A 25,834-nucleotide genomic window follows, 5' to 3' on the forward strand; every position below is an offset into this window, starting at 1 on the left:
AGGGAACCCTTTCCTATGCTCCTCCTCGTGCTGGATCACTTGGTTTTGCTTGTAGGACACCGAAAACATAACCCCCACCCCTGGACTCCCCATCTACCCCAAGAGACCTTTCTTGGGGAAAATTTTGTTTGAGGGGAAAACCACCAAACCCGAGCTTAACTGCTCCAGCCGGGGCTGAGTGAACGGGAGCGGTGGGGTGGGCTGGGAAGGAGAAGACCCCCGGGAAGCTGCGGCTCGGTGCCTCCTCCCCCTGCGGGTCCCTGACCTCCCGTTTGCCTGTCAAGAGCGAGCTCCGCCACCGAAACACCCCCTGTCAAATTAGTGAGTCAGAAGACGTAAGAGAGACCACCGCTGCTAATTTGTACATTAACTGGTTCTGACAGAAATATTTCACAAGTGAAAAAACAGAAAATGTGCCTCAAGACAATGTGCAACTTCCGTACCAGCAAACTTCTGCTTAACTGTGCGGTGCCCGAGGAGGGGGGACCCCCGCCCGCCGCGCCCCGCCGGGAGCACCGCGGTGGGTTTGGCCCCGGGAGATGCTCTGGAAGGCTGGATCAGACCCTGAGCCGTGGCAGGGGGGCAGCCGGCCGCAGATTCCCCAAAATCGTGGCGGGGGGTGGAGGGGAGGGCAGGCGATCCTGGCACCCTTCCCCATCGGGAAAAGGGAAAGGGAATGACGGGATGGAAGGGGCTTGGTGAGAGCCCCCTCCCCACCCCACGACGGAGGGGTGCTGTCCCTCCACAGCACCCCTCTGCCACCCACCCTGCTCCCAGCAGCTGCCGAGATCAGGATCTGCTGCTTTTTGTCCCCAGCCCGGGATGCGACCTGCTGGGGCTGTCCCCATGGTCACCGTGCGGGACAAGCCGTGGGTCACGAGCTGCGGCCACTCTGCCTGGAAAATCCACGGGCGCGGGCAGCTGCCAGCAGTGCCCACCCCGCCCCTGTGCCCACGGGAGAGCAGCGGGGTGCAAGCCCTGCCCGGGACCCCCGGGGGCGCCCGGGGCACGGCAGCACCGCCAGCTCCTCGCCACAGGAGCGGCCGTGGCCGGAGCTGGTGGCCGAGCCCCCGTGCCGAGCCCCCGGGCAGCAGAACCCCACGGAGAGGAGGCGGGAGCGAGGCGGCTGCCGGGGCCACCTCGCGGCCCCTCGCGGTGGCCCCACGCCCGGCCGGGCCCGTCCCCCCCGCGCGGGGCTGGCACCGGAGCGTGCCGGGGCGCGGGTGGGAGCAGGTCCTCGGGCCAGCAGCACCGAGCACATGATCTGTTGTGGCAGGTTCCCTGCAGCCTGGAGCCAGCCCCGAGCGAGCGCTGGTGATGGCTTTAATTGCTTTCAGATTCGATAGCCCAGCCCGTGACAGCCCGGCCCCAGCTGCGCCGGCCCGGACCCTGCCCTCGGATGGAGCCCGCGAGGAGGAGGAGGAGAGGAGCCGTCCTGGGATGGGGTCTTCCTCTTCATCCCGGCAAAGTCTTCTCCTTCCTCCTGTCTGTCTGGGTAACCCCCTGAGCCTCGGCCCTGGTGGAGCCCAGCCGAGGCACAGCGTGGCACCCGAGGATGCCATGGCAGCCCTGCTGTGAGGCCACCCAGCCGTGTGCCACCGTGGCCCCCAGGTGAGCCCCCCAGAGCAGCTCCGCCCCGCCCTCCGCAGCTCTGCCGTACCCCCATTCCCACGTGGGGGGATGTTGGAGGGCTCTGCTCACCCATCGGGGGAGGTGGCGGGTCCCTGGTGCCACTGAGGCACAGGCTGGTCCCCTCTGGCTTGTGCTTGTGCCCTCCCAACCTGCACGGCCGTGTTGGGGCACTGCAGACTGCTCTCTAGGTACCCTGGGCCTGACCCAGATCTCGGGGGCTTTCTCCCTCATCTGGAGGGGGAAGAAGCTGACCCCAAGCATCAGGTCGCCAGCACACTGGCTGGTGGCTGGGGGGAGCTGGGGGTCTCCGGGGTGGGAGGACAAAGTGCTGCTCACCACCTACAGCGGCACCCGTGGGCTGGCCCTGACCCACTGGAGCCTGTATCCTCCTCCTCCTCCTCTTTCCAGCTGCTGCCGTGGTCCGAGCCCAGCGCGGGTGGGTGCAGGCAGCTGCAGGACCCGTGATGTTTCCCTGCCGGGCATGGAGCGGGCTCGAGGGAAGCAGGATGAGCACCCTGGCACCCAGAGCTCACCCACGCACGCACGGCCCTTCAGCAAGGCCGGGGTCCCAGCCCGAGCCTGCCTGCTGGCGCACGGTGCCGGCGGTGGCCGTGCCCGTGTCCTTCCCGCGGCTCCCGCTCCCCGGGGGCGCCGGGCTGGGCTGGGGCTGCCCGCAGCGAGCCCCGGGCCTGCCGGCCGGGCAGCAGCAGCGGCTGGGGCCGGGGAGGGTGAGCGCTCCTCGTGCCTCGGCAGCTCCTGGCAGAGCGCGGGGCGAGCGGAGGGTGAGGAGGGGGCCGCTCCATCCCGATCCATTATTGCGGGCAGCGCCGGCGGGCGCCCGGGGCAGCGGCTGCATTATTGACGAAGGGGAAGGCAGGCCGGGGCGCAGGCAGGGACCCTCCTGCGGGGCTCAGCCCCGGGCAAAGCACTTCGCCTGCGCCGCAGAGCCGCAGAGCTGCCAGGCCTGGCCCGGGGCAGCGGCCGCGGAGCCGCAGCCGCCCACCGCAGCCCGGCCCTGCGGCCGCCGAGCAGCGCCCGTGCCCGGCCCGTGCTGGGCGCAGGGCACCCATCGGCACCCCGGGACGGTGACGGAGGTGGGCGACAGCATCCCTGCCATGCTCACGCTGGCACCGGCGCTGCAGCTCTGCCCCCCTCAACCCAGCGCAGTGCTGGTGCTGCTCTTTTTTAAGCTTCCCTCTGTCTCCAGGCGGAGATTTGTGGCGTAAAATGCACAATATGTTCTATCTGCCCTGTGGGAGCCATAAAATATTCACCAGCAGCTCCCATTATAGTCAGAGTGAATCACAGAGAGCGCTGGAGCCCTCGCTCCCTGACACGGCCCCTCCCGAGCGGGGCCCGAGCCCGGCCGGTGCCGCCGCCGGGAACCCGCTCCCGGCTCTGCCTCCGGGGGATTCCCGGGATCAGCAGGTCCGGGGATGGTGACCGTGCTGATGAGACAGCGACCGCCCCAGAGAATCCCAGTCTGGTTTGGCATGGAATGGACATTAAAGCCCAACCCGTTCCACCCACTGCCACGGTCAGGGACACCTTCCACTGTCCCAGGCTGCTCCAAGCCCTGCCCAGCCTGGCCTTGGGCACTGCCAGGGATCCAGGGGCAGCCAGAGCTGCTCTGGGCACCCTGTGCCAGGGCCTGCCCACCCTTTGCCTTCATCTGCCCGAGCATCCTCGTGTGTGCCCAGGGAGGAGCAGCACCAGCCCTGCAGGAGGGGGGACCCGCGGGACGGCAGCGGCAGTGGGGTGGGCTCACATGGCCCGGCAGCCTGCCCTGCTCATGCTGTCCCACCAGATGAGCTGGTGCGGGGACACCCTGGGGTGACTTGTGCTGCCATTTTTGCAGTCGGAGCCCCTTGGGTCACAGCCGTGCCAGGGCAGTGGGACAGCCCCTGCCTGCTCCCTGCCTCAGCTGTCGCACCTGTGCCTCTGCTCTTCACACGGCTCGGTACCACAGCACTCCTCCTCCACCCCTCCCACAGTGTCCTGCTGTCCATCCTTCCCTTCCATCCATCCTTCCCTTGATCCTCCCTTTGCCCATCCCCATCTCCCCCTTCAGACCTCAGGCTTAAGACTGACAGAGCCAAGGGATGACAAATTTCCTGATGAAGCAACACCCTCCTCCAGAGCTGATGTGTCAAACACAATTTTATTTTTTGCCACACAATTATTTGTAATTATAAAGCAGTTAATGCTGCTTCAGCCCTTGGGAACCGGGCACAATTAGGGTTTGATTTCACCTCCCCCCCTTCCACGGCTACACCGCAGCTCTCAGCCCAGTCTGTGATGTTGGGGGCGTTCTGAGGGCTCCCAAAATGTCCAGACAGAATCATTGCCCTCACTGCCACACATGTGCCTTCTCCTGGGAGATGATGTCCCCTCCACCACCGGCCCACCCGAGTGTCCCCGGCTGCACCTGGCACTGCCGTGCCAACCTCTGCCATGGCCGGATTTGCTCCCGGAGCGCTGGCAGGCGCGGGGCTCGCCAGGGCGGAGCCGTGGCCGTGGGAAGGCAGGACACGATCGCCCACCTGGGCTGGCCATCATGACAAGAGCCACCTCCGGGTCACTGCGCTGCGATGTCCCGGCGTGTCCTTGGCACCGAGCAGCACAGAGCGGGCGGGGGGACCCGTGCTGGCCCCACCGCCCCCGGGGGCTGCACGGCCGCGAGGGTTAAAGCCGGTCCTCTCCCCGAACAGACTGAGGGAGAGGAGGGAGCGTGGCAGCGCCCTCCCCGCCAAAATTAACTCTCCATCTGTTTCTCCCTGGCTGAGGCTGATGGCTTGTGACAGGGCCTCCTGAATGCAAAGATGTTTCGCCCGGAAAAATCTATTACAAGTTGCTGTAAGAAAGAGCGAAATCCTCTCCTTCTGTCTCTCCCCACTGGTCTCAAGGTGCCCACCCCGGGCGAGAGCGGGCTGGCAGCCGGCCGCCTCCGCTCAGCCGGAAAGTTCTCCCCGCGCCAGGCGGCCCCGCCGCCGGACACGGCACGGCAGGGAGCGGGGCTGCTGCCTGGCTGCTGCAGGAGGGAGCTGCCCCTGCACCCCGGCCTGGGCACGGCGCCGGGCAGGCAGCGGGTGGGGAAACTGAGGCACGAGCGGGAGAGCATCCAGGCGGGTGGTGGGTGCCCTCTCCCGGCCACGGCACAGCCCTGCTCGGCCCTGCGAGACTACACCGCTCATTTTATGGGAATTTCTGGATTTTGCTTCTGTTTTGCTTTATTTCCGCCCCTCTCTACGCTCCCGCACCCCCAAGTGCAGGAAAAGTTCGAATTCCCCTTTTATTGGTGCTCAGCTCTCCCCCCAGCAGCGAGTGCCACTGCTCCACGGAAATGCCTTCAAGACTCATTGCTTTGACCCCCAAACCAGCCCACCCATCCCTTTTGTCTCTTCCACAGCAAAAGCAGGCAGCTTCAGTAAAAAACAAGACTTTATTTGGTCCGTCAGAACCTGAGTTTGAAAACCACCCATGGATAATTCATATCATACAGGGATTACTGATCTGATTTACAATTGATAAAATATCCTATGATTCTGAAGAGCTGGACAGTATTTACAGGGTTAAAAATATTCACAGCTCAGAAAGACAGAAAGAGAGAGGAGAAAAAAAAGTGAAGGACAATTCATCCCAAGGAGGAAGGAGCTGGAAAGAGAGAAAACAGATCAACAAACAGAAATACGGACAGAGCTTGGCTCAGCAGCCCCAGCTGGGGGCTGGGAGGGTGCCCGGGCAGCCCACCCCCCCTGCCACCCCCAATCCCCAGGGGACGCAGAGGGACAGGTCGGGCAGAGCCCCCTCACCCCCTGCCCAGCGCAGCTGCTGGTGCAGGGTTTGGGGTGCAGGGTTTGGAGTGCAGGATCCCCCAGCACAGTCCCTGCCAGAACAGGGCCCAGCATTGCCCATCGCCCCCCCTCAGCTGTAAAGTCCACACAGCTCAGGAAGGAGACGGTACACAGGGGAACCCCCAAACCACACACACACACACACACACACACACACACACACACACACACACACACCAGTCAGAGAGCCACAAAGCCCTGAAATCGTGGGGTGCAGCTCCCCCCAGGATCAGCCCCCACCTTGGAGCACCCACAGGGCCAGCACACGCCGAGGTGCAGCCTGTGCCTTGTGCTCACTGCCTCCCACAGCACTCGGGCTCTGGAGGAGGGGGCTCTCTGCCTCCCCCCAAAACCACCCCTTCCCCAGCACATGGACTCGTGGTAATTCCAGGGAACTGTTCCCTGACCCCGGGTCGGTACCTGCTGCCCAGCCTCCCTCCACGGGGCACAGGGGGGCCCACAGGGCAGTGCCAGGGGGCTGAGCCCAGCTCGGGCCATGGCTTCTCTCCATGCACTGCTCCCACCGGCCGCCTTTGCATAGTAACACTTGTGTGACAGGGAGGGGGGCCTTGGGCTGCAGCCCCCCCCTGCAGCACCCCGAGACCCTGCTCCCCACCTGGAGCCCAGCAGGAGGTGGTGAAACCTCTGGGTTTCACCCCAATTACAGCACAACCCCCTCAGCAGCAGCTTTCTGCAACAAACCTGTGCCCTCTCCCCACCAGACCCAGCACCCGGGATGGGTGGGGAGTCCCTGGCATGGGTGGCACCACGGCAGCGTGACCCTGGTACCCCCCAGCCCAGCCTCAGCACCATGCTGGTCCTGGCAGCAGACAAAGGAGGCAACAAGACAGAGGGAAGGGCCCAGGGACAGACGGAGGGTCACACAGACGGACAGACATCAGAGGTATATTCTTCTTTTTGCAGCACCAGTGCCCTGGTGCCACGGGAAGGGGCAGAGTCCTGAGCGTGGTGCCTGGGAAGGGTCTTGACAGCAGCCTCCAGCCCCTCCCTCTCCCACAGTCCCCGGGGCGGGCAGAGGGCACCGGGCCCAGCGCAGGAAGGGGCAGGTGGGATCCTGAGATGGCCCCGTGCCCCCGGCCGCTCCTCGTAAAGTGCCAGGGCAGGGCTGGTGCTGGCCCTGAGAACTCGCCCCGGCCCCGCGGCGTGGGGCAAAGTGCTGGGGGTGCCACTGCAGCTCTGCCCCACAGCTCAGCGCTGGTGGCTCGGGGGGCACCCCGGGCCAGAGGCTCGGTGACAGGAACGGGGCAGTGGGGCGGGGAGGGGGAGGCTCTTCGTCATAGGGGCCGGGGGCCGTGCAGCCCAGCGACCTCGGGCGTGAGCAGCGGGTTGTGGGTGCCCTTGGTCAGCATCCAGTCGTTGAGGAAGGCCTGGGTGGCTTTGCGGTGCGCCAGGCGGTGCGTGATGGAGAAGCCAGCATTACCCTCCAGCTGGGACAGGATCACCAACACCTGCCTGTGGAGAGAGCCACGGGCTCAGGGCAGCAGCCTCCACCCCTGCAATCCCACCTCTGACCCAGGAATCCCACCTCTGTCCTGGCAATCCCATCTCTGCCCTGGAAATTCCACCTTTGCCCAGCAATCTGCCGTGGCAATCCCACCTCTGTCTTGGCAATCTCACCCTGTCCTGACAATCCCACTTCTGTCCTGGCAATCCCATCTCCGTCCCAGCAATCCTATCTCTGCCACAGGAATCCCACCCTGTCCATGCCTCCCTGCCAATCCCAGCTCTGCCTTTCTCCCAGCCTCCTGCCAGCCCCATGGCAGCCCCCGTGACCCACCCCAGCCTACCCCAGACCTGTGCAGGGGGGGGACGCTGTCCTGTGTCTTGAGGCTGCCGCGCGTGGACACCACGTTGAAGCTGTCGGTGCAGTCGCACTGCACGTGCAGGTAGGACTTGGGGTGCCGGTTCTCCACCACCACGATGAGCCCTGCCCAGCCGTGGGTCAGGTAGTAGCAGGTCATCCCCTCACGGCCCTGGAGCAGACAGCAGGGAAGGTGGTCAATCCTCTGGGCACCTCCATGCCCAAATCAAAACCCCTGCACTGGCATCTTCCACTCTAGCCAAGGGCAGCCCATGCTGCCCCAGGGGGCAAAGGGGGTGAGCATCCAGGGGTGGCAGCCAGAGCTGGCACAGCCCTGCCCAACCCCTGCCCGAGGACCCCACAGGTCCAGGCTCCCTCTGGCAGCATCACCCCCCTCCCCACTGCAGCCCCCACCCTGTGCCCCCCACCCACCTCGTGGCGCTCGCCCTTGTTCTCAGTCAGCAGGATGATGGCATCTGCCAGCGTGGTGGGCTGTGCCTCCACCTGCTCCACCATCACCAGGCGGGAGCTGTAGATCGCCAGGATGTAGCTGGAATAATCAGTGGCTGGTCGGCTGCTGGTGGGACTGGAAGCTGCAGACACACCCAGAGGAACGAGGATCAGGGAATTGTCATCAAGCCCACGATCCCCAGGAGCGTGGTGCTCCAGGGTTGATGCATGTGCAACATGCAACAGGCAACCTCCACCCTCAAGAAAGTTCCCATGAGGAGGACTGAGGTCTTTGGCACCTCTCCCTCCCCCAGGGCCCCTCCATCCCCTCACCCTGGGCAGAAGGGCCGGCCAGGGCAGTGCTCCAGTGGTTGAAGGCACAGCACACGACGGCGTATTCGCCCGGCTCCAGCATCACATCACAGTTGACGAACTTCTTGACGGCTCGTTTGCTGTGGGCCATCAGCCGGCCCAGACTCAGCTTGTTCCCACTGGTGAAGGTGGCCCGGAAAACCATGATGCACAAGTCCAGCAAGTGGCTGTCCACCGTGTCTGACCTCCTGTGCCAGGAAGGAAGGGTCACATGTCACCCAGGACACAGGCAGCAGATCCAGGGAGGAGCTACCCCACTGCCCCAGGAACCAGCCCTGTGTTCAGGAGCTGGGTTCCAGCCAAACACGAGCAGTTCCCAAGATTTGGAGAGATGGTGATGGGGGCCCATGTCTGAGCTCTGTGACCCCGGGGATGCCATGTGGTGAGATGCCAATGTGTCTGGATTTCTTCTGGGCCCACAGAACCACAGAATTGTGGAATCATTAATGTTGGGAAAATCCTCTAAGATCATCAAGACCATTAACCAACCATTAACCCAGCACTGCCAAGGTGACCACTAACCCATGTCCCCAAGTGCCACATCCTTCCAGGGATGGGGACTCCATCACTGCCCTGGGCAGCTGTGCCAGGGCCTGACCACCCTTTCAGTGAAGAAATTTTCCCCAATATCCAACCTAAACCTCCCCTGGTGCAACTTGAGGCAGTTTACCCTTGTCCTGTCTGAAAGCAGAACCTGACCCCCACGTGGCTGCACCCTCCTGTCAGGAGTTGTGCAGAGCCAGAGGGTCCCCCCGAGCCTCCTCTTCTCCAGGCTGAGCCCCCCCCCCCAGTTTTGCTGCCCTGCCCAGCTCACCTGCTGCCCTCCTGGAAGAGGGCAAACTCCAGAGCTGCGCGCTCCAACACCGTCAGCGACGTCACTGTCACCGGCCCGTTGGCCTTGTTGGGGAACATGCCCTGCACACGCACCTCGTGCCAGTCCGAGTGGAGCTTGCAGATATCCACGGAGTCAAAATACCTACGGGGAAGCTGGGCTCAGTCCCACTGGAGCACTCTGCAGGACACCCACATTCCCTAGGGATAACCGGTCCCGCCTGCCCCATCGTGACCCCATGTCCCATTTTCCATCCCTGCCCCGTTCCCCGCCCCACAGCTCTGCTCTGGCAGTGCCATACTTGATGAAGTCGCTGTACTCCATCCAGAAGACGCCCTCGCTGCTGCCATGGGGCATCAGCTCGTGGCGCAGGGGCAGCGGCCAGTGCGGCCACTCGTCCGACCAGCTGCCGTTCCAGGAGAAGCGGCCCCAGGGATTCCGGAGACGCAGTAACCTGGGGAAGGGGAAAAGTGTCAGAGACCCAGGAGGGAGGGGAGCCCAGCCTGCCCCCCACAAAGGACACCCGGACTCCTGCCTTCCAAAGTTCTCAAACCATCCCAGAACTAATGTGTCACCCACACCGTGGCCCCAGATGTCCCTGTTCTGCAGCTCTGTTCCTGCTGCTGCTCCCTCTGGCCTTCCCTGCCCAAAGGGGCTCAGCAGGTGAGAGCCTGCTGGGAGTGACATGACTGAAAATACAGCTTTCTATAGCAGCCCAGCTGTCAGGGTGGCACCCATTTTTATCCCACCTCCATTCCAAGATGAGCAACATGCTCTGAGCACCTCACCAAAGTGAGAGCTCAACTCAGTCCTCTGTGTCTTGTGAGACCAGGTCAAACATTCCACCCCTGGACACAGAGCCAGCACCAGGCAGCTCATATAACAGCATTTATGTGACACCCTAGGATGGTGTCATCCTTGCTGGCCATGAGGATGGGACACCAAAGAGTCCCCAGGGTCCTGTTCACTGTGCCCTCAGTTATTTGTCCCCATGTTTTCTGCTGGGTCTGCTGGCAGGGGCAGCTGCAGTGGCATGGCAGGCTGCAGCCCGAGCTCACCTGAAGCCCTGGACATCCCGCACGTCCAGGATGGAATAGGCGTGCCGGGGTCGGAGCCCCATGCTCTCGTAGGCCACGTCATCCACCTTCATGTTGCCTCCGCCGCAGGACGCGCCCATGAGGAACCTGCACGGGGACAGCAAACCTCGGGGTCCTGCCAGCCTGGCCTGGGGGAAGCTCATCCCTGTCACTCAAGGCATGGGACAGCTCCCTCCCAGGAGGCTCCTGGATGCTCCCTCTCTGCAACAACACTCCCCAGGCAGTGCCCAGCCCCGCCGGCCAGAGCTCCCTCCCCTTGCCCACGTGCACGCTGAGCCCAGGCTCCAAGGAGAGTTGCTCTGCACTGGGGAGCTTTGCCCCAAACCTCCCCCAGTTTCTACCAGGCCCCAGGGTCCTGCCCACTTCTGCTGGCTGGCAGAAAGCCACGGAGAAAAGCAGGTAGTCCATCAGCTGGACAAGTTGGCAGGTGAGGACAGGTGAGTTGAGTTGGTGAGGACACTGTTTGGGGCAGGAGGCCTTCAGCAGTCAGGTTTAGGGAGACACCATGTGCTGGAAGGTATCCATCTATGTGGCCCCATACCCCAGCCTTCAGCCAACCCAGCTGCCCTCCTGCCCAAGTGATGAGCAGGAGGTCCCCACTTTGGCTGTGCCCCCTCTAGACCAGTGCTAGCCAGGTGTCATTAGCAAAGATGTCACATATAGGTGGGAGACATGGGCAGGGTCAAGCATCCACACAACAGAGAAGCTCAAAGCAAAGCAAGTGGGCTCAGTGCCACTTCCTAACTCCTGCAAGACAGCAGTGACTGCAGAGGAAGTTCACCAAGCTCTTAATTTCATATGAGAATCACTCACAGGAGAAATAATTTCTTAGAGCTTTGAGTGTGAGCTCCACCAATGCTCCAGATGAGCAGCAAGGGTGGTGGACTCCACCCCAGCTAGTGCAGTAACCCCTCTCCTGAGCCTCTAAAGACAAGAATGTTCCCCCTCACCCCCCTGCTCCTGCCCCGTCTTACCCAGCCTCCTTAGAACTCAGCATTTTGGCCCAGATGAGGTCAGTGTCAATGGGCTCCTCGCGAGGGTTGGTGGAGCTGACCTGCAGCATGAGGCTCTCGCAGGGTGCCCCCGTGAGCGTGGCCAGGCCCTCGATGGCACGCCCGGCCTGCAGGGCGAAGTACGAACCGTGCAGCTTGGCCAGCGCCTTCTCAATGAGGGCCACCCACAGCTGCTTCCTCTGGGCCTGCAGAGAGAGGGAGGGACACGTCACCCCCGGGCAGGAGGTGGGACAGCCCCTCACAGCCACCCCCCCAGCCATCCTGGGGCTGGAGAGGCAGGAGCAGCAAGGCCATGCCAGCAGCTGGTCCCCCCGGCCAGGGGTGACTCGTTCGCTCTTTGCTCAGTGTTTTGTTTGCAGAGCTCAATTCCCCTTGGGAAGAAGTCCTGGAATGAACACCCAAGAGGCCTGGGTGCTGACAGAACTGCACCCTGGGGTGCCCAGCAATCAGGCTGGCAGGGTGGGGGCCCACCCTGAGCCTCCTCTGTCCACTTCAACCTGAACTTGGAACCATTTAATAATGGAAGAGGACACCAATGCTCCCAGAGCTCAACGAGCATTCGGACAACGCTCCCAGGCACAAGGTGGGATTGTTGGGGTGTCTGTGCAGGGCCAAGAGTTGGACTCAAAATCCTTGTGGGTCCCTTCCCACTCAGGACATTTAGGATTCTGTGATGTGGAGCACATCTGGAACAGCTGCCTTTAACTCACACACCTCTGCAAACCCAAACCAACACCCCTTTGGCAGAGGAGGTTCCCCAGAGAGCACGGGACTGATTGGATTCCACCCAGGGAACACAGACACTGCTTCAAGGACAAGCTCCAAAAACTTGGACTGGTAAACTCCTCTACTCCAGCACAGGGAGTAACTACAAGGCCTAATTACAAGATGCAAGTTTTTTCCCAGCAAATGGGGTTTGGTATCCGGTGCTTGGAGAGCAGCAGGGAAAATCACTGGTACATTGTGCCTGTGTGACTCACAGGTGGCAGCCAAGAGCTGGCAGAGGAAAGGAGGGCAGTGAAGATTTCTTTCTGACGGATAAAGAGAGCTTAAAAGTGCTTTTTGCTGGTTTTTGGGTCCCTCACTCAACAAAATCCATGTTGTTTATTTCTGCCTGAACCACAGCCAGGGAGCTCAGATAAGAGCCTGATTTTCTTTTATTTTTAAAACTCTGATTTTCCTTTTATATCCCCCACATCCAGCTCCTACAGCTGAACACTCAGCAGAAAAATCTCATCACGATTCAGATGCCCCTGGAAACAGAGGCAAGGCAAGTCCAGCCCATGTGAAAACCTCCAATCTTAAAAAAGCTCAAAAAACAGACTTGAAATTCATGAAAGATGGAAGGAAAAGGTAAAAAGCAAGACGGGTAAATCTTATGCTGAAATAAAGAAATGCATCTGTATCCTCTGTCTACTGAGAGGCAGAATGTAGACACAAACTCCTTCTTCTTCCCTTCTCCGAAGTTTGAGTCCTGTCCTGACATGGCTGTGTGTCAAAACCCAGAGGACTGGATTTGCAGCATGAAATCCAAGCCAGCAGTCCCAGTCCCTGTCTCCTCCTGACAGTGGTACTTTGTTGTCTTTGGCAGATTTTGCCCCGATTTTCAATAGAGACGTTCTTAGTCTCCTTCATGGACATGATCCCAGCAAGAGCCCCTGGGCCTGGCAGGCAGGGCAGGGCAGAGCAGTGTCCTGGAGGGGCTGAGGGAGCTCCACTGACCCGAGCAGATGCCACCTCAGTGTGCTCAGAGCAACTGGCCACTGGCTTGGAACAGGCTGCTCCATGTGCCATCCCCTGCTTCTCCACAGGCCCTCCCTGGCACAGCCAAGCTGCCAGACCTCCCCTCAGAGGAAAGAAACAGCTTTCACTCAGCCCCTCACAGTGCAAAACACAGGTTAAAGTGTTTTCCTTTTATATGAAGGGGAAGGGTGGCTTTCCCTGCAAGTGAAGTGGCTGTGGTGCAAGGAGTGAGGGAAAAGCAACTGTAAATGAAACTTCTTCACTGAAGCCTGAGAAATGCCAAAAGGAGTCTAAATAGATGGATATTATGGCTTCAAAGAGTTCAGCTGTCTTGAGGACACAGTAAAGAGCAGTGTCCTGAGCGGCAAACAGGGTGCAACCAGGGCTGGATCTTCTGTTTGTGTCACAGCATGCCCCGGCAGCTCCAGGCTTGGGGCAGCTGGGAAATACCTGCTGGGAAAGGACCTGGGAGTGCTGCTTGGCAGCAGCTGAATGTGAGTCAGACGTGCCCAGGTGGGCAGGAAGGTCAATGGCACCTGGCACGACAGGAAGGACATTGAGGGGCTGGAGGGTGTCCAGAGAAAGGAACAGAGCTGGGGAAGGGGCTGGAGCACCAGGAGCAGCTGAGGGAGCTGGGAAAGGGGCTCAGCCTGGAGAAAAGGAGGCTCAGGAGGGACCTTGTGGCTCTGCACAACTCCCTGACAGGAGGGGGCAACCAGATGGGGGTCAGGCTCTGCTCCCAAAGAACAGGGACAGGACAAGAGGAAACAGCCTCAAGTTGCACCACGGGAGGTTTAGCTTGGATATCGGGAAAATTCCTTAAAGAAAGGTGGTCAGGCATTGGAATGGGCTGTCCAGGGCACTGGTGGAGTCACCATCCCTGGGAACATTCAAAAAACAAGTCAATGTGGTACTTTGTGGCATGGTTTAATGGGCAGGGGGTATTTGATGAGTGGTTGGACTTGATGATCTTTGGGGCCTTTTCCAACCTTAGTGACTCTATGACTCTAAATGCAGCATGAAGTAGGGGCCTCACGTGAACCCCAGCAGTGCCTCTCCTGAGAGAGTCTGGGATGAGCCTCCCTGAGCCCTGCCCACCCCTGTGCCCCCGTGGCACTGACCTGGGAGAAGAGCAGGTAGCCGCACTCGTCGCAGGGCAGCATGTCATCCACCAGCACCGTGGTCCAGGTGCCGTCCTTGCACAGCCGCACCTGGTAGGCGCCCTCGGGGCACAGCGTCCGGGTGATCATCACCCTCTCCACCAGCTCGGGCCGCTCGGCCAGCACGGCCAGGGCGCTCAGGAACCTGCCGGGCAGGCGGGGCGGCCTCAGCGCGGCACGGGCAGGCAGCAGGAGCTGCCCGGCCACGCGGCGCGGGGAGGGGGTGAGGCAGAGCATGGGCTACAGCCTGGGGGCATAAATGGGTTTGAGTAGGGCTGAGGGGGCCGAGCTGGAGCTGGGGGAAGAGGGGAGGGAAGAGAGCAGGGGCAGGAGGGTCACTCGCCCGTACCAGCAGTTTCCCAGCAGTCCCTGCAGGATGTCCGAGGGCCGCGGCGTGCGGAACACTGACCACTTCACCGAGCGCTCCTTGAAGATGCTGCAGTTGATCTCGTGGGGCCGCAGCCACTGCTTGACCCGCTGCTGCACGCTGTCGCCTTCCGGGAAGCCCACGGACTTGGGCCCGGGCGGGAAACTGTCGTCCACAAAATTCACTTTGTTCTGTGAGGGCAAAAGGCAACGAGAGCATCGGTTGAAGCCACATGGGACTTGGGGGCCTGGAGAGCCTCCCCCTGCTCCCCTGAGAGACAGCAGAGCCCCCAACCTTCCTGCCTGGCCCAAGCAGTCCCTTCCCAGCCCTGCAGGGGGGCAGGACTAGGCTGGTGTCTGCAGGCAACAGCAGAGATGCTTTTTGTGCTTCAGGTCCAGCATTTAGCCTTGCCTCAAGCTCACCTCTCCAGTTCCAAGCTCTGGGCTGTGCCTCCAATCTGCCTTTTTCTGTTTCACAGGAGCCTCCCTGGGCAGGGACCGTCTCACACTTTGTGCTGGTGCTAAAAGCTGGGCTGTGGGGGGCCTTGGCTGCCTCCACAAGCAGCAAAGCCCACAAACAGCAAGGCTGCGAGGAGCCACCTGGCACAGACACACCTCAACCCAGCTTGTCCCTGCCCCGGAGGGGACACGCTGGGCTTGGCAGCCCTGTGCCACCCCCAGGCACATCCATGGGGGATGGGAGGGGCAGCTTGTGCAATTACATTCAGTCAGACCACAACCAGGCAAGCAATTTCAGAGTGAGGGTATCCCAGTCCCAGCCCTCCTGCAATAGCTGCTATGTAATAAATAAATAGGATGGGTGGAAGGGCAGGTAATCCCATAGGCATTAACCACAGGGATGGAAGCACAGAACTTCACCAAGGGGAGAAGAGTGGCTTTTTCAGTCTAACACAGGGTGAAATGAGAACAGGTGTTTCTTTGTTATTGTTAATTAAATTAAATTAAATTCTTTCAGCAAAAGCTGGCTCTGATTTAAATTAGCTTTACGCACACCCAATTAGTAGTTGACCTCCTCTTTTGTGGCAATTCTACCTGAATGCTTCCTTTGTGCTGCCCCAATCAGCAGCTCCAGCTCCTCTTTTGCAGGAGGGTGTTTTTCAGCTAATAGCTGTCCTGCTCTCAGGGGAGCACCTGCCCCGTGCAGCTGAGGAGCAGCCACTGTTCCAGCAGCCTGCCACAGCCTGGCTGGGGTCCTGGATGTGACCCATCCCTGCACATGGATCTCGAGGCTCTGCAGGAACTTGCTGTGCAGGGCTATGAGGACACAAGGGAGAGGATTCTCTCCCTCTGTTCTGCCCTTGTGAGACTCCAGTTTTGTCCATCTCTGGAGGACTCAGCATAAGAAATATGTGGATCTGTTAGAATGGGTCCAGGGGACCCCATGGAGATGCTCTGTGGGCAGGATCCCCTCTGCTCTGGGGCCACGCTGAGAGAGCTGGGGAGTCTTCACCTGGAGAAGGCTCCATGAAGACCTCAGACCCCTTCCAGTGCCCAAAGGAGGCTTATTAGTAAGAGGGAAAGCAATTTTTCACATGGACAGCAGTGATGGGACAAGGAAAAAAATTTAACTAAAAGGGGAGAAATTTAGATTGGGTACAGGGGAAAAATTCTTCCCTGTGAGGGTGGGGAGGGAAGAATTTTCCCTGTGCCAGGGAAGCTGTGGCTGCCCCATCTGTGGAAGTGTTCAAGGCCAGTCTTGACAGGACTTGGAGTAACCTGGTGGGGTGGAAGGTGAGGTGGGTTGGCAGGGTTGAAATGAGATGAGCTTTAAGGTCCCTTCCATCCCAAACCATTCTGATTCCATGATTCTAGTGAAAGAGGTCAGCTCTGCACTGCTCCCCAACAGAAGAGAAAGGGTAAAGCTAAAATAGGGACCACACAGTGAGAAGGGTTGGAAAAAGCATCCCTGGAATAGCAGAGGAAGGAAAACCCACAGCAGGAGCTCGAGCAGAAATCCTGGGAGGGAGCAGCAAGAGCTGCTGCTCCACATGACGTGGGGCAGGGGCACAACAGACGGAGGAGAACTCAGCCAGCCTGGCTCCTGCAGGGGAAGGCTGAGCAGCCTGGGAAGAGCTCGGGCTGCAGGGAGCTCGCAGGGACCTCAGGGGCCAGCCTGACCCCAGGAGCACCAGGAGCAGGGGGAGAGCAGGGATGGGAGCAGCATGGTCCCTCCACTGCTGCCAGGCCTAACCTCGCACCTAAACAGCGTCAGAGCACAGCTTGGGGTGGAGGGGGATTTTTGGGAGATGGCCCACATGGACCTAAGAGCCCATTAAGGGTGGGTTAAGGAGCACAACGGGCTCAGCCAAGGCTCTGGCCGAGCACTGTGGGACGGGGCAAGGCAGGCTCCCCTTCCTGGCAGTGCCACGCTGCTAATTCAGCCTGGCCATCATCATGATTCATCCTTCAGGCCTGATTCCTGATGGAACAGATGTTCCCTGCCTACAAAAGAGGCTATTCACTTGCTTAAAAGAAGGGGATAAGCAGAATCTGGGTCTCTGCTATAAAGACACCCACGCCTGTTAGGAAGGACACAGAGCAATTTTAAAAAAACACAAGCCCAAACAAGATCTTTCTCAGAGCTTCCCCTCTGAGCCAAACAACTCTGCTCCCTGGACTGTGCAGGAGGCACAGGAATGGATACCATCCTCAGACCAGGCAGGAAAAGCCTTGTCTGTACGTCAAAATGGGACTGCAACTCCCTCTCCATCTGGTCCAGAAGAGCTGGAGGCTTCCCCCAGAAGGAGGCCAGAGAAAGCAGCATTCACAGGAGCTTTTAATGCCATAGAGGGAAAAAAATGAGGCCAACAGAGTGGTGTTTGAGGCTGAAACCCAATTGACTGGACCAGATAGCTCACAGAGGGAAGGTGTCTGCTGGCACGTACTCCTGAGACCTTCAACTAGAGCCAGGCTACAGCTACAGCTCAGCTGGCCTGCCCAGAACAGGGGGAGCTATTTGTGCTGCACCTCTGCATTTGCAACACCCCAACCAAGAATGCCAAGGCCCAGCCTACGGTTCTGAAACACCTGCAGTTGCTGGCAGTGGCAGCAGTTCCTCTGCCTGCACTCTCATCCTGAGCCTCTGCTTGCTGCATCCCAGATTTCCTGCATCCACAGACAGCAGTGCCACCAGCAAACCTGGGCACACTCCCTGCCTTTCCCACCACTAGACACTGGAAGAAGATGGACTGGCCACCTAAGGATGTCCCCTTCATCCCAGAAGTTCTCTCTCACTAATTTAAAATACCACTGGGTTTCAGAATTAACAGGTTTAGCACTAGGTTTTAGACTTCCTCACCCTTGCACCAGGAGCGGGCTCTATGGGCTGTCTTCACCCCGGAGATCACTCTGCACCAAAATATGACACTTCAGTGCTAACAACCAGCATCCAGCTGTTGCAAGGGAAGATCCCTGGAACCCAAGGCATGGAAGGTGCTGCCCCAGACCTACGGCAGAGGCAGGAACAAGCAAGCAAGCACTCACCTCCCGGCAGAAGCTCACAATGTTTTCCCACAGGGCTTTGGCCTCGCCCTCATCTGTTTGCCTCCTCTTCTCCACGTGCATGCTCTCCCTCCTCTTGAGGGGCTTGAGGCCCTTGTGCTGGGCCACGTACTGCTGGGGGGTGTGGCAGGCGGCGCAGTGCTTGGCCTTCACCTCGTTGAGCAGGGTGCAGGCGGGGCAGGCCCACTGGCCCGGCCTCTCCTGCCCGCCGGGCAGCGGGGCCGGGAAGAGCCGGGCCACCTTGCGCGCGGACGGGGCCTTGGCGCCGCAGGAGCAGCCGGCCCTGTCGCAGTCCGGGCAGCGCGGGCCCGGCTCGCCCGGCGGCCCGTGCTCCTGGAAGCCGTGCAGCTTGGAGGAGCCGCACACCTTGCACTTCTGGGCCTGCGTGGGGTTCTTGAGGGTGCACTTGGAACAGGTCCAGGTGGTGAAGTCAGGGCTGGAGGGGCTGCACGGGGTGAACCTCACAGAGTCCCCCACCAGGTTGATGGTGTCGCTGCCTTTTTGGGTGCCGCAAACCTCGCACTTGCTGGCCCCAGCGGAGTTGAGCAGGGAGCAGGAGCTGCACTTCCAGTGGGACGGACTGACCTCCATCTCCTCCTCCAGCACACTCAGCCGTTTGTTGGACAGCAGGTCTGGGAAGCGCGCGGCAGGGGCAGCCCTGGCCTGACCTTGGGGAGAGCCCTTCTGCCCCACGGCGCCCGTGGCCGCGGGCTGGGAGCCTTCGGCGCCCGGCATCTGCAGCTGTGGGGGCACCTCCCGCCGGCTTCGGGGCACGGGGTTGTTCTGCAGCCCCGGGGAGAAGGGGCTGAAGGCTGGTATCTTCTGGACCTCTTGTTCCATAGCCACCGGGCCCTGGGTGGCCACGGCATCAGCATCAGAGATCTCTGCGGAGACTGAAGGCTGTGGGGTGGAGGGGGCCATGTGGAATCCGGCCGGGGTGATGACTTCAGGGACGACCAGCGCCTCTGGTGGGATTTTGGGCAGGGAGAGCTTGCGTGGGCCACCGCAGGCGGAGCAGGAGTTGGCCACGGGCGTGTTGTGCAGGGTGCAGCGCTGGCAAGCCCAGCCACTCTCCAGCTCTGCTTCATCGGGGCTCTTTCCCTCTGAGTCCTCGCTGCTGCTTTCTGCCTTGGCAGCCTCCTCCTTGGACATGCCCTTGGGCTCCACCAGCACGGCAGGCTTGGGCAAGATGCCGTTGATGACGGGCAAGGGGGAGCCACTGGGTCCCGGCTCCGGGGTGAAGCCACACACCTCACAGGTTTCCTTGCCCAGAAAGTTCCTGAAGGTGCAGCGGGCACAGGCCCACTTCTGTTCCTCCACGCTGAGCCGCAGGATGTGGTTGAGGTCGGGCTTCTGGCGGGGGGCCTCGCAGATGGAGCACTGCCGCTGGCCCACGGGGTTCAGGAAGGTGCAGCGTGTGCAGGACCACTCACGGACAGCAGCCATGGAGCCAGGAGAGTGGGAGTGGCTGCAAGAAAGAAGACACAGGGTGAGGCTGAGGCCAAGGCCACCCAATACGCAGAGGTACCACGTGTTTCCTGGGCTGGCATGGTCAGGACCTTGCTTCCAGGAAGGGAACAACCACCAATCCAGTCACTGCTCTATTGGCGCTTGCTCCTCTGGCACTGACAAATTCTCCAGGTGCATGGCAATGCGTTGGCTTCCATCCAAAATGCTCTAGGAAGGGCAAGAGAAGCAGCTCAGCACCCACTGACCCCATTCTCACAGTGGGGTTGTGCCCTGGTAAGCAAACACCATCTTTGTGCCCAACCCTGGCAACCTTGTGTGTCTGCAGGTTGTTTTGAACTCTTCAGAGGAGGTGACACCCTGCTCTGCATCAACTCTTTTCTCCTTCTCTGCTCCACTCCACCTCTGCCTCACTTTCTGTTCCTGCCTCCCTCCTCTCCTTTCAGCTCCACACCATTTATCCACACTGGGATAACTGTGTTATCCCACACCAGACACCACCAAGCCAAGGCAGGCAGGCTTTGGTGTGCAGAGGTGCTTCTACCTGGCTGTAGGTTTTGGGGCTGGAAGCAGCAGCTCCATGGTGCACCAGTACCAGGACAGCTCACCAGCAGCTTCCAAGCTCAGCAAAGAGGAGCACTATGTCCCAGTGCCAGCTGCTTCCCCACTTATCTGTGAAGTAGAGAGGCCATAATGCCCTTCTGGCTGCACCAGCCCTTGGTTTCAACCTCCAGCGTTGCCTGGGAATGCCTGAAACCCTGATGGGAGAATGGGTTCAACACACAACAGAACCACCTCATCCTAGGGCAAGAAGTCACAATTATGTTTTCTAGGAAGGTTCAATACTCTGAAAGTGCAGCAGCAGCAGCAGCTCCATGGACCACAGTGATCCCTGGGTTGCAGGGAGCAGCATTCCCCCCGTGCAGCCCTCCCGGTGCTTTCAGGCTGCCACGTGTGCACTCACACTGAGAACAGCCTTGCATGGTGCCCTTTGTCCCCTGCTTGGAGTCATTTCTTGCAGCTTGGAGCAAAGGTGGGGCTAAAGCAGAGTTTTCTGCTTCTTCCTCCTACACATAAGGACAAACCAGCTCTCCCTCATTTGAGCATGCATCGGGAGCCTGGAGCCCTCCCTCCATGCACTCCTGCTCCCAGATAAGATGGCCAAGTCACAAATCCAATCTTGAACCCCAGCTCCAGGTCAACTCTGCCTCTCTCCAGCAGAGCAGGTCCTTTCCAAGCCCTTCCAGCCTGCTCTGCTTGCCTGAGAGCACAGACAGGGCCAATAGTGCAGAAGAAGCCTCCAAGCCCATCCCATGCCCTCAGCCCTTCCCAGGAAGAGCAAAGCCAGACCTCCAGAGACTAAGACGAGCCTAAGTCATGGGAGCTGCACCTCAGTGGGCTCACCACTGGCTCCCTCTCCAGCATCCCTACAACAACCAAGTTCAACCACCAGACTGGCTGGAACAAAGGGGAGAAGGTGTTCAATCCCATAAAGGGCAGGCACAGACAGCTCCGTGACGCCGGTGCAGCCTGTGGAAGGAACTGGGTCCTGGCTGGCCTCCAGAATCCCGAGCAGCAGCACCTGCACACACAGCTTCCCAAGGCTCTGAGCAGACTGCAATGCAGCAGCGAGGTCTGGAGGGGCAGAGGATGCAGCCAGAACCCCCCTGGGGAGGAGGGAAGTGACCCTCCCTTTGGCTGGTAGATGAGAAACTCTCCTGGGAACACTCCAGCAGCAGCAGCAATCCAACCACATTTCCACACCACGCTCCACAGCCACGGGAAGAGCAGCTCTACCTCACAGAGATCAGATATAACCTTCATCTCCCTTCTTAAATCAAACGCTTCTCTAAATAAAGCCTGAAATCAAGAAATCCATTTTATTGCAAGAGAGAGCTTGAAAATTCATTCTGGTTCATATATGGTGCCTGCATCGTTTGAACTCTGCAAGGTGTTTATTTACTGGAGTTATTCCCAGCTAAGAGAAATATAAACATTGATTTTTCTGCCTCAAGTCCTACAGCTGGGAGCCACTGTACATCCCTTTCCCCTGTGACAGCACTGTGTCCACAACATCTGAAAGGGAGATCATTCCTCAAGCAGAGGAGGGGAAGGTGCTGCTGCCCTGCTTTGGCAGCAAATGGGACCATGAAGGGCACCATGACCCTGTTACATCCATTTGTCTTACTGGTGAGGTTCATCAAACCACAGGCATCAGCAAAAGGCAAGGGAAGGCTGTCAGCAACCTGTGCCAGCCTCCTCCATGCTGTGTACACAGTGCAGGAGAGCACTGGCTCCAAAAAACCCACCCAAAACATGCAGTGCTTTCTGTGGATTGGGACAAACAGCCACCAATCTTCCTCCTTCACATCCCTCACACACCCACGGTCCTACCCAGCAGGCAAAGGCTTCTAGCAGTGCCACCATGGGGCTGTGGAAGGAATCAGCCTGTTCCTTCCACAGAGAGGAGAAAACCTAGGATAACCTCATAGACAGAAGTACCACACGAGGGGACATTGGGATGAGCCACATCACCAGACCTGGTGGCATCAGCAACAAGCTGCAGGCTCAGGGAAGGCAGCACCAGTTCACTTGGCTGGGCAGGAGATCCAGGCTCCAGGCAGCTGGAAGGGAGATGGAAGCCAGGACACTAAAGTGTCCTGGAATGGCACTGGGGAGCCATGATATTCTCTGGTCACACTGTCCCCCTCCCAGGGCCATCTTCTCGCCCCTTGAAACAGGAGTCAGCCCCTAACACTGTCCAGCTGCTGCTGGGATTTCCACCTACTTGACTTTCTCAGGAAAACCAAAAAGCCTTCCAGAAGGGCCGTCAGCTCTTCCCCCAAAGGTCCTGTAGTGGCAGGGCCACCAGTGTGACAAGCTTTGGCAGGAGACTCCCCTGCCTTCTGTTGTACATCGTGGAGCCCAGCAGTCACATGGTTTTCCCTGAAAGTGAGTGAGAGGCACACAGCATGGCAGAGGACACGGGACACCTTCAGCTGTGCCCCACAGTTCTGGGTTCCCGCCACCAGTCCCCCAGCCTTGGCAACTGGCAGGACACCACCCTGCAGCCTGCTTTCCCTGCAACCCTGCCTGGGACTGATGGACAATTCCAGTCCCTGCCTGGAATGGAATTAAATTTAGGGTCCAAAGATCCCAGCAGGCATCAGGCTGGAATCTGCCTTTCTATGGTCCAACCCATACCAGAATGTGGTGGGTTGTGGCAGCAGCCTCTGTCCCACAGCAACAACCTCCTCCCAAAACTGAACCAGCTGAAGGAGAAATCCATCCTCAGACTGTCCAGGCTCCACACTTCTCCTTAAACAGCCTGGCTGGCTCCTTTCCCAGCAGGCAACAAGGCTGAATGAGGAAATAGGGTTATCTCCAGCACCTATTCACCAGGCCCATCTGCTGCGTGTTAACACAGTCACTCTCCAGCCCCAGCAAACACAACTGAGATAAACATTGCCTGTCACCTTCCTGTGGGAGAGGAGCTCCTCTGAAACCAGGGACCTGGCAATACCCGCCCACAGAAGGGCTTTCCTGGGGGACACTTCACAGGGTGATGCAGGGCTCCGCTCTGCAGCCTGGCAGCGTGGAGCTGCTGGAGGCTCGTTTGGGGTGCACACACAAAGGGCACCTTGGGGTGCAAGGACAGGGTAACAGGCTACAACCCCACATCTCCAGCAGCATGGATGAGCATGCATCCACATGGCTGTGCTTCCCAGCACAGCAGCTCTCCCCACCCAAGGCAGGAGGCATCAGCTGGCAGGAGGCACCACCGCGTTGGCAAGCGTGCCCCTACCTTGGCAATTGCAGCAGTGTAATTATCATGCTTAAAAAATAATATAGAAAGTACTCAAGCAAGCAGGCAGCTTTCAGCACACTGATCAGGTCCCAGGGAACCTCACTGCTCCAGGGATTAAGAAGTTTCCAGCTGGTCAGCTTCCAAAACCACTTCAGGACAGTGATATCCCTGCCCTGGGCTCTGCTGAGTGATGAATTTGCTGAGCCCTGTGTGTCCAGCTGCTGCAGAGCCCTGGCTCCTATACACAGCCACCAAACTGCCCAGGGATGGCCACCACTGTTGGGCACCATCTGGGACACAAGTCATCTCTGAAGCAGGGCAAAACAGGAAGGAACAAGGCAGGGTGGGGAACCGGGAGGAGCCCAAAAACCTGCAGTTACATCTTTCCTGCTGGCAGGGAGCTGGTGGTGTGCCAGGGCTGTGGGATGTGCAGCTGGGCTCCAGGGCAGGAGATGGCACCCAGCTCTGGGCAGAAGCATTGTGGACTGCCAGAGAACAGCTCGAGGTGACCTGGGCACTGGAGTGACAGATCCCAAGGCTCTGCTGCAGAGCCCACACTGGCAACAGGATTAGAGGAGCTTGTGTCAATCACACACAGCAACACAATCAGGCTGTTTCTCTAAATAAAATTCCTCCAGAGCAGCTGAAGTCTTAAAACTTATGGCTTAGTTTCTCTCCCGCAGTAAATAAACAAATAAATAAAAATCAATTGTTCTAGTCAGCAGCACAAACCCTGAGCTCTCTGACACACAATGCATCCCAGCAAAATCCTCACTGACAAATACAAGAAAAAGCACACGAATTTTGTGGAAGAAAAGATAAATTACAAAAAAACTCTAAACAAATCCTGCCTCAATGTCTGTGAGCTGTGAATCCCTTCCCCTCAACCCCATACTTTCTATTTAATATTTCCCATTTAATTTTCTTTCAGTAGCACTGCGGACCCTGACCTAAGAGAGGACTGCTGAGCCTTCTCCCACACAGACCTACCACATCTCCAGAGCCAGCAGGAGCAGAAGGCACCTGTGCCCACCAGGAAGGGGTGCAGGAGGTCAGGAACCACTGAGAATCCCTCTGGCAGTGCACTGCTAGGAGCACACGTGGGCTGGGACCATGAAGCCCGGGCGAGGAGATGCTGTTGGCTGAGCTGACTCACTCTTGCAGAGCCAGGCAAGGGCTGGGAGGCTGGACCTGGAAGGTTGCAGCAGATATACTGGCAGAGCAACACAGAAACACGGGGAGCTGGGACTTTCCACTTGGTACAAGTTTCTATAGGAGCATCAGTGGAGACAAACAGTCTCTGATTCACACTTCTGAACCCCCAAGGCTATAAAGGAAAGTGTCGCCAGCTCCGTGCTGGCATCATCCAAACAGGGCAGGTTGCATAAGTACTTCCAAATCCTGCCTCCAAAGTGAAACAAGAAAATAAACCAGGCTTTTATACCAATGACCTTCACCCCAGACTTCCAGGACCTTTCTAACTCAGGATATTCTGTCTCAGAGAGACATGGACAAAAATAAGGCAGCAGAAGGACCTGTCTCTTTGACCTTGTCTTCCAGATCTGCTGAGCAAGGGCAGGGACAGCAAAGAGAGCCCACCCCTAACTCAGCCACACTTTCCTGGAGCACTGTATCCAAGTATCCACGTCAGGCAGTGCCAGGTGGTCCCACTGCAATGGCACAAACATTCCCAAAACCAGAGGCTGCACCTCTCTACGTGTGTGCAGAAGCAGCACCCCACTTCCACAGAGCAGGCATGGAGGATCCCAGAGTAAACAGGGCAGAAGAGACCTCAGGGTGGTCCCCAGCTCAAACTCCTGCTTCAAGCTGAATCTCTTAAAGGGATTGCAGCAGGTTTAGACAGTCTGGTCTTGAAAACCTCCAAGGATGGAGACTTCACAACCTCTCTGGGCAGCAACCTCATTTAACTGACTGTCCTTGGGCAGAAATGCTTCTCCTTATATCCAGTCTGATACTCTCCTGTTTCATCCTGTGTTTGTTGTTTCCTGCCCTCCCACCATGTGCTGCTGTGAAGAGCCTGGCTCTGACCTCTGGATGATGTGTCTGAGGTATTGCTACAGCGCCTTCAATGCTTTCTCTCCAGCTGGAACTAATCACGGAATCATGGAATAGTTTGAGCTGGAAGGGACCTTAAAGATCATCTTGTTCCAGCCCCCTGCCATGGCAGGGACACCTTCCACTGTCCCAGGCTGTTCCAAGCCCCATCCAGCCTGGCCTTGGGCACTGCCAGGGATCCAGGGGCAGCCACAGCTGCTCTGGGCACCCTGTGCCAGGGCCTGCCCACCCTCACAGGGAACAATTCCTAATTCCCAATATCCCATCCAGCCCTGCCCTCTGGCAGTGGGAGCCATTCCCTGTGTCCTGTCCCTCCATGCCTTGTCCCCAGTCCCTCTGCAGCTCTCCTGGAGCCCCTTGGGGCCCTGGCAGGGGCTCTGAGGTGTCCCTGGAGCCTTCTCCTCTGCAGGTGAGCACCCCCAGCTCTGCCAGCCTGGCTCCAGAGCAGAGGGGCTCCAGCTCTAAGTGATCAAATCAGGGCCCTCCTTTGGACTCACTCCAGCAGGGCAACATCTTTCTTGTGTTGAACTCCTGACTGAGCCCAGCTCTCTCACCCTCTCCTTGCAGGACTCACACTCCAGCACCCTGACCACCAAAGCACTCCAACACCAGCCCCAAGA

General features: G+C 59.1%; 1 protein-coding gene across 9 annotated transcripts in view; it reads right to left on the reverse strand.

Annotated features, from left to right (window-relative positions):
• Nucleotides 1-5,055: 5,055 nt before the first annotated feature.
• CAPN15 (calpain 15) overlaps nucleotides 5,056-25,834 on the reverse strand; it is a 56,264-nt gene continuing 35,485 nt past the window's right edge. For 7 of the 9 annotated variants that reach the window (XM_064390593.1, XM_064390592.1, XM_064390590.1 and 4 more), the window contains 11 exons: nucleotides 17,846-19,331; nucleotides 14,325-14,533; nucleotides 13,937-14,120; nucleotides 11,034-11,257; nucleotides 10,021-10,146; nucleotides 9,264-9,416; nucleotides 8,945-9,106; nucleotides 8,092-8,318; nucleotides 7,741-7,901; nucleotides 7,302-7,480; nucleotides 5,056-6,959 (listed from right to left, as the gene is read on the reverse strand). In XM_064390593.1, coding sequence (XP_064246663.1) covers nucleotides 6,782-6,959; nucleotides 7,302-7,480; nucleotides 7,741-7,901; nucleotides 8,092-8,318; nucleotides 8,945-9,106; nucleotides 9,264-9,416; nucleotides 10,021-10,146; nucleotides 11,034-11,257; nucleotides 13,937-14,120; nucleotides 14,325-14,533; nucleotides 17,846-19,309 — 3,267 coding nt within the window. In that variant the 5' untranslated portion in view covers nucleotides 19,310-19,331 and the 3' untranslated portion in view covers nucleotides 5,056-6,781. Of the gene's footprint in view, nucleotides 6,960-7,294; nucleotides 7,481-7,740; nucleotides 7,902-8,091; nucleotides 8,319-8,944; nucleotides 9,107-9,263; nucleotides 9,417-10,020; nucleotides 10,147-11,033; nucleotides 11,258-13,936; nucleotides 14,121-14,324; nucleotides 14,534-17,845; nucleotides 19,332-19,422; nucleotides 19,541-25,834 lie in introns of all 9 variants that reach the window. The other 2 variants (XM_064390594.1, XM_064390591.1) reach the window with 2 other exon arrangements.

Source organism: Passer domesticus, chromosome 15 (genome assembly GCF_036417665.1).
Source record: "Passer domesticus isolate bPasDom1 chromosome 15, bPasDom1.hap1, whole genome shotgun sequence".
Lineage (NCBI taxonomy): Eukaryota > Metazoa > Chordata > Aves > Passeriformes > Passeridae > Passer > Passer domesticus.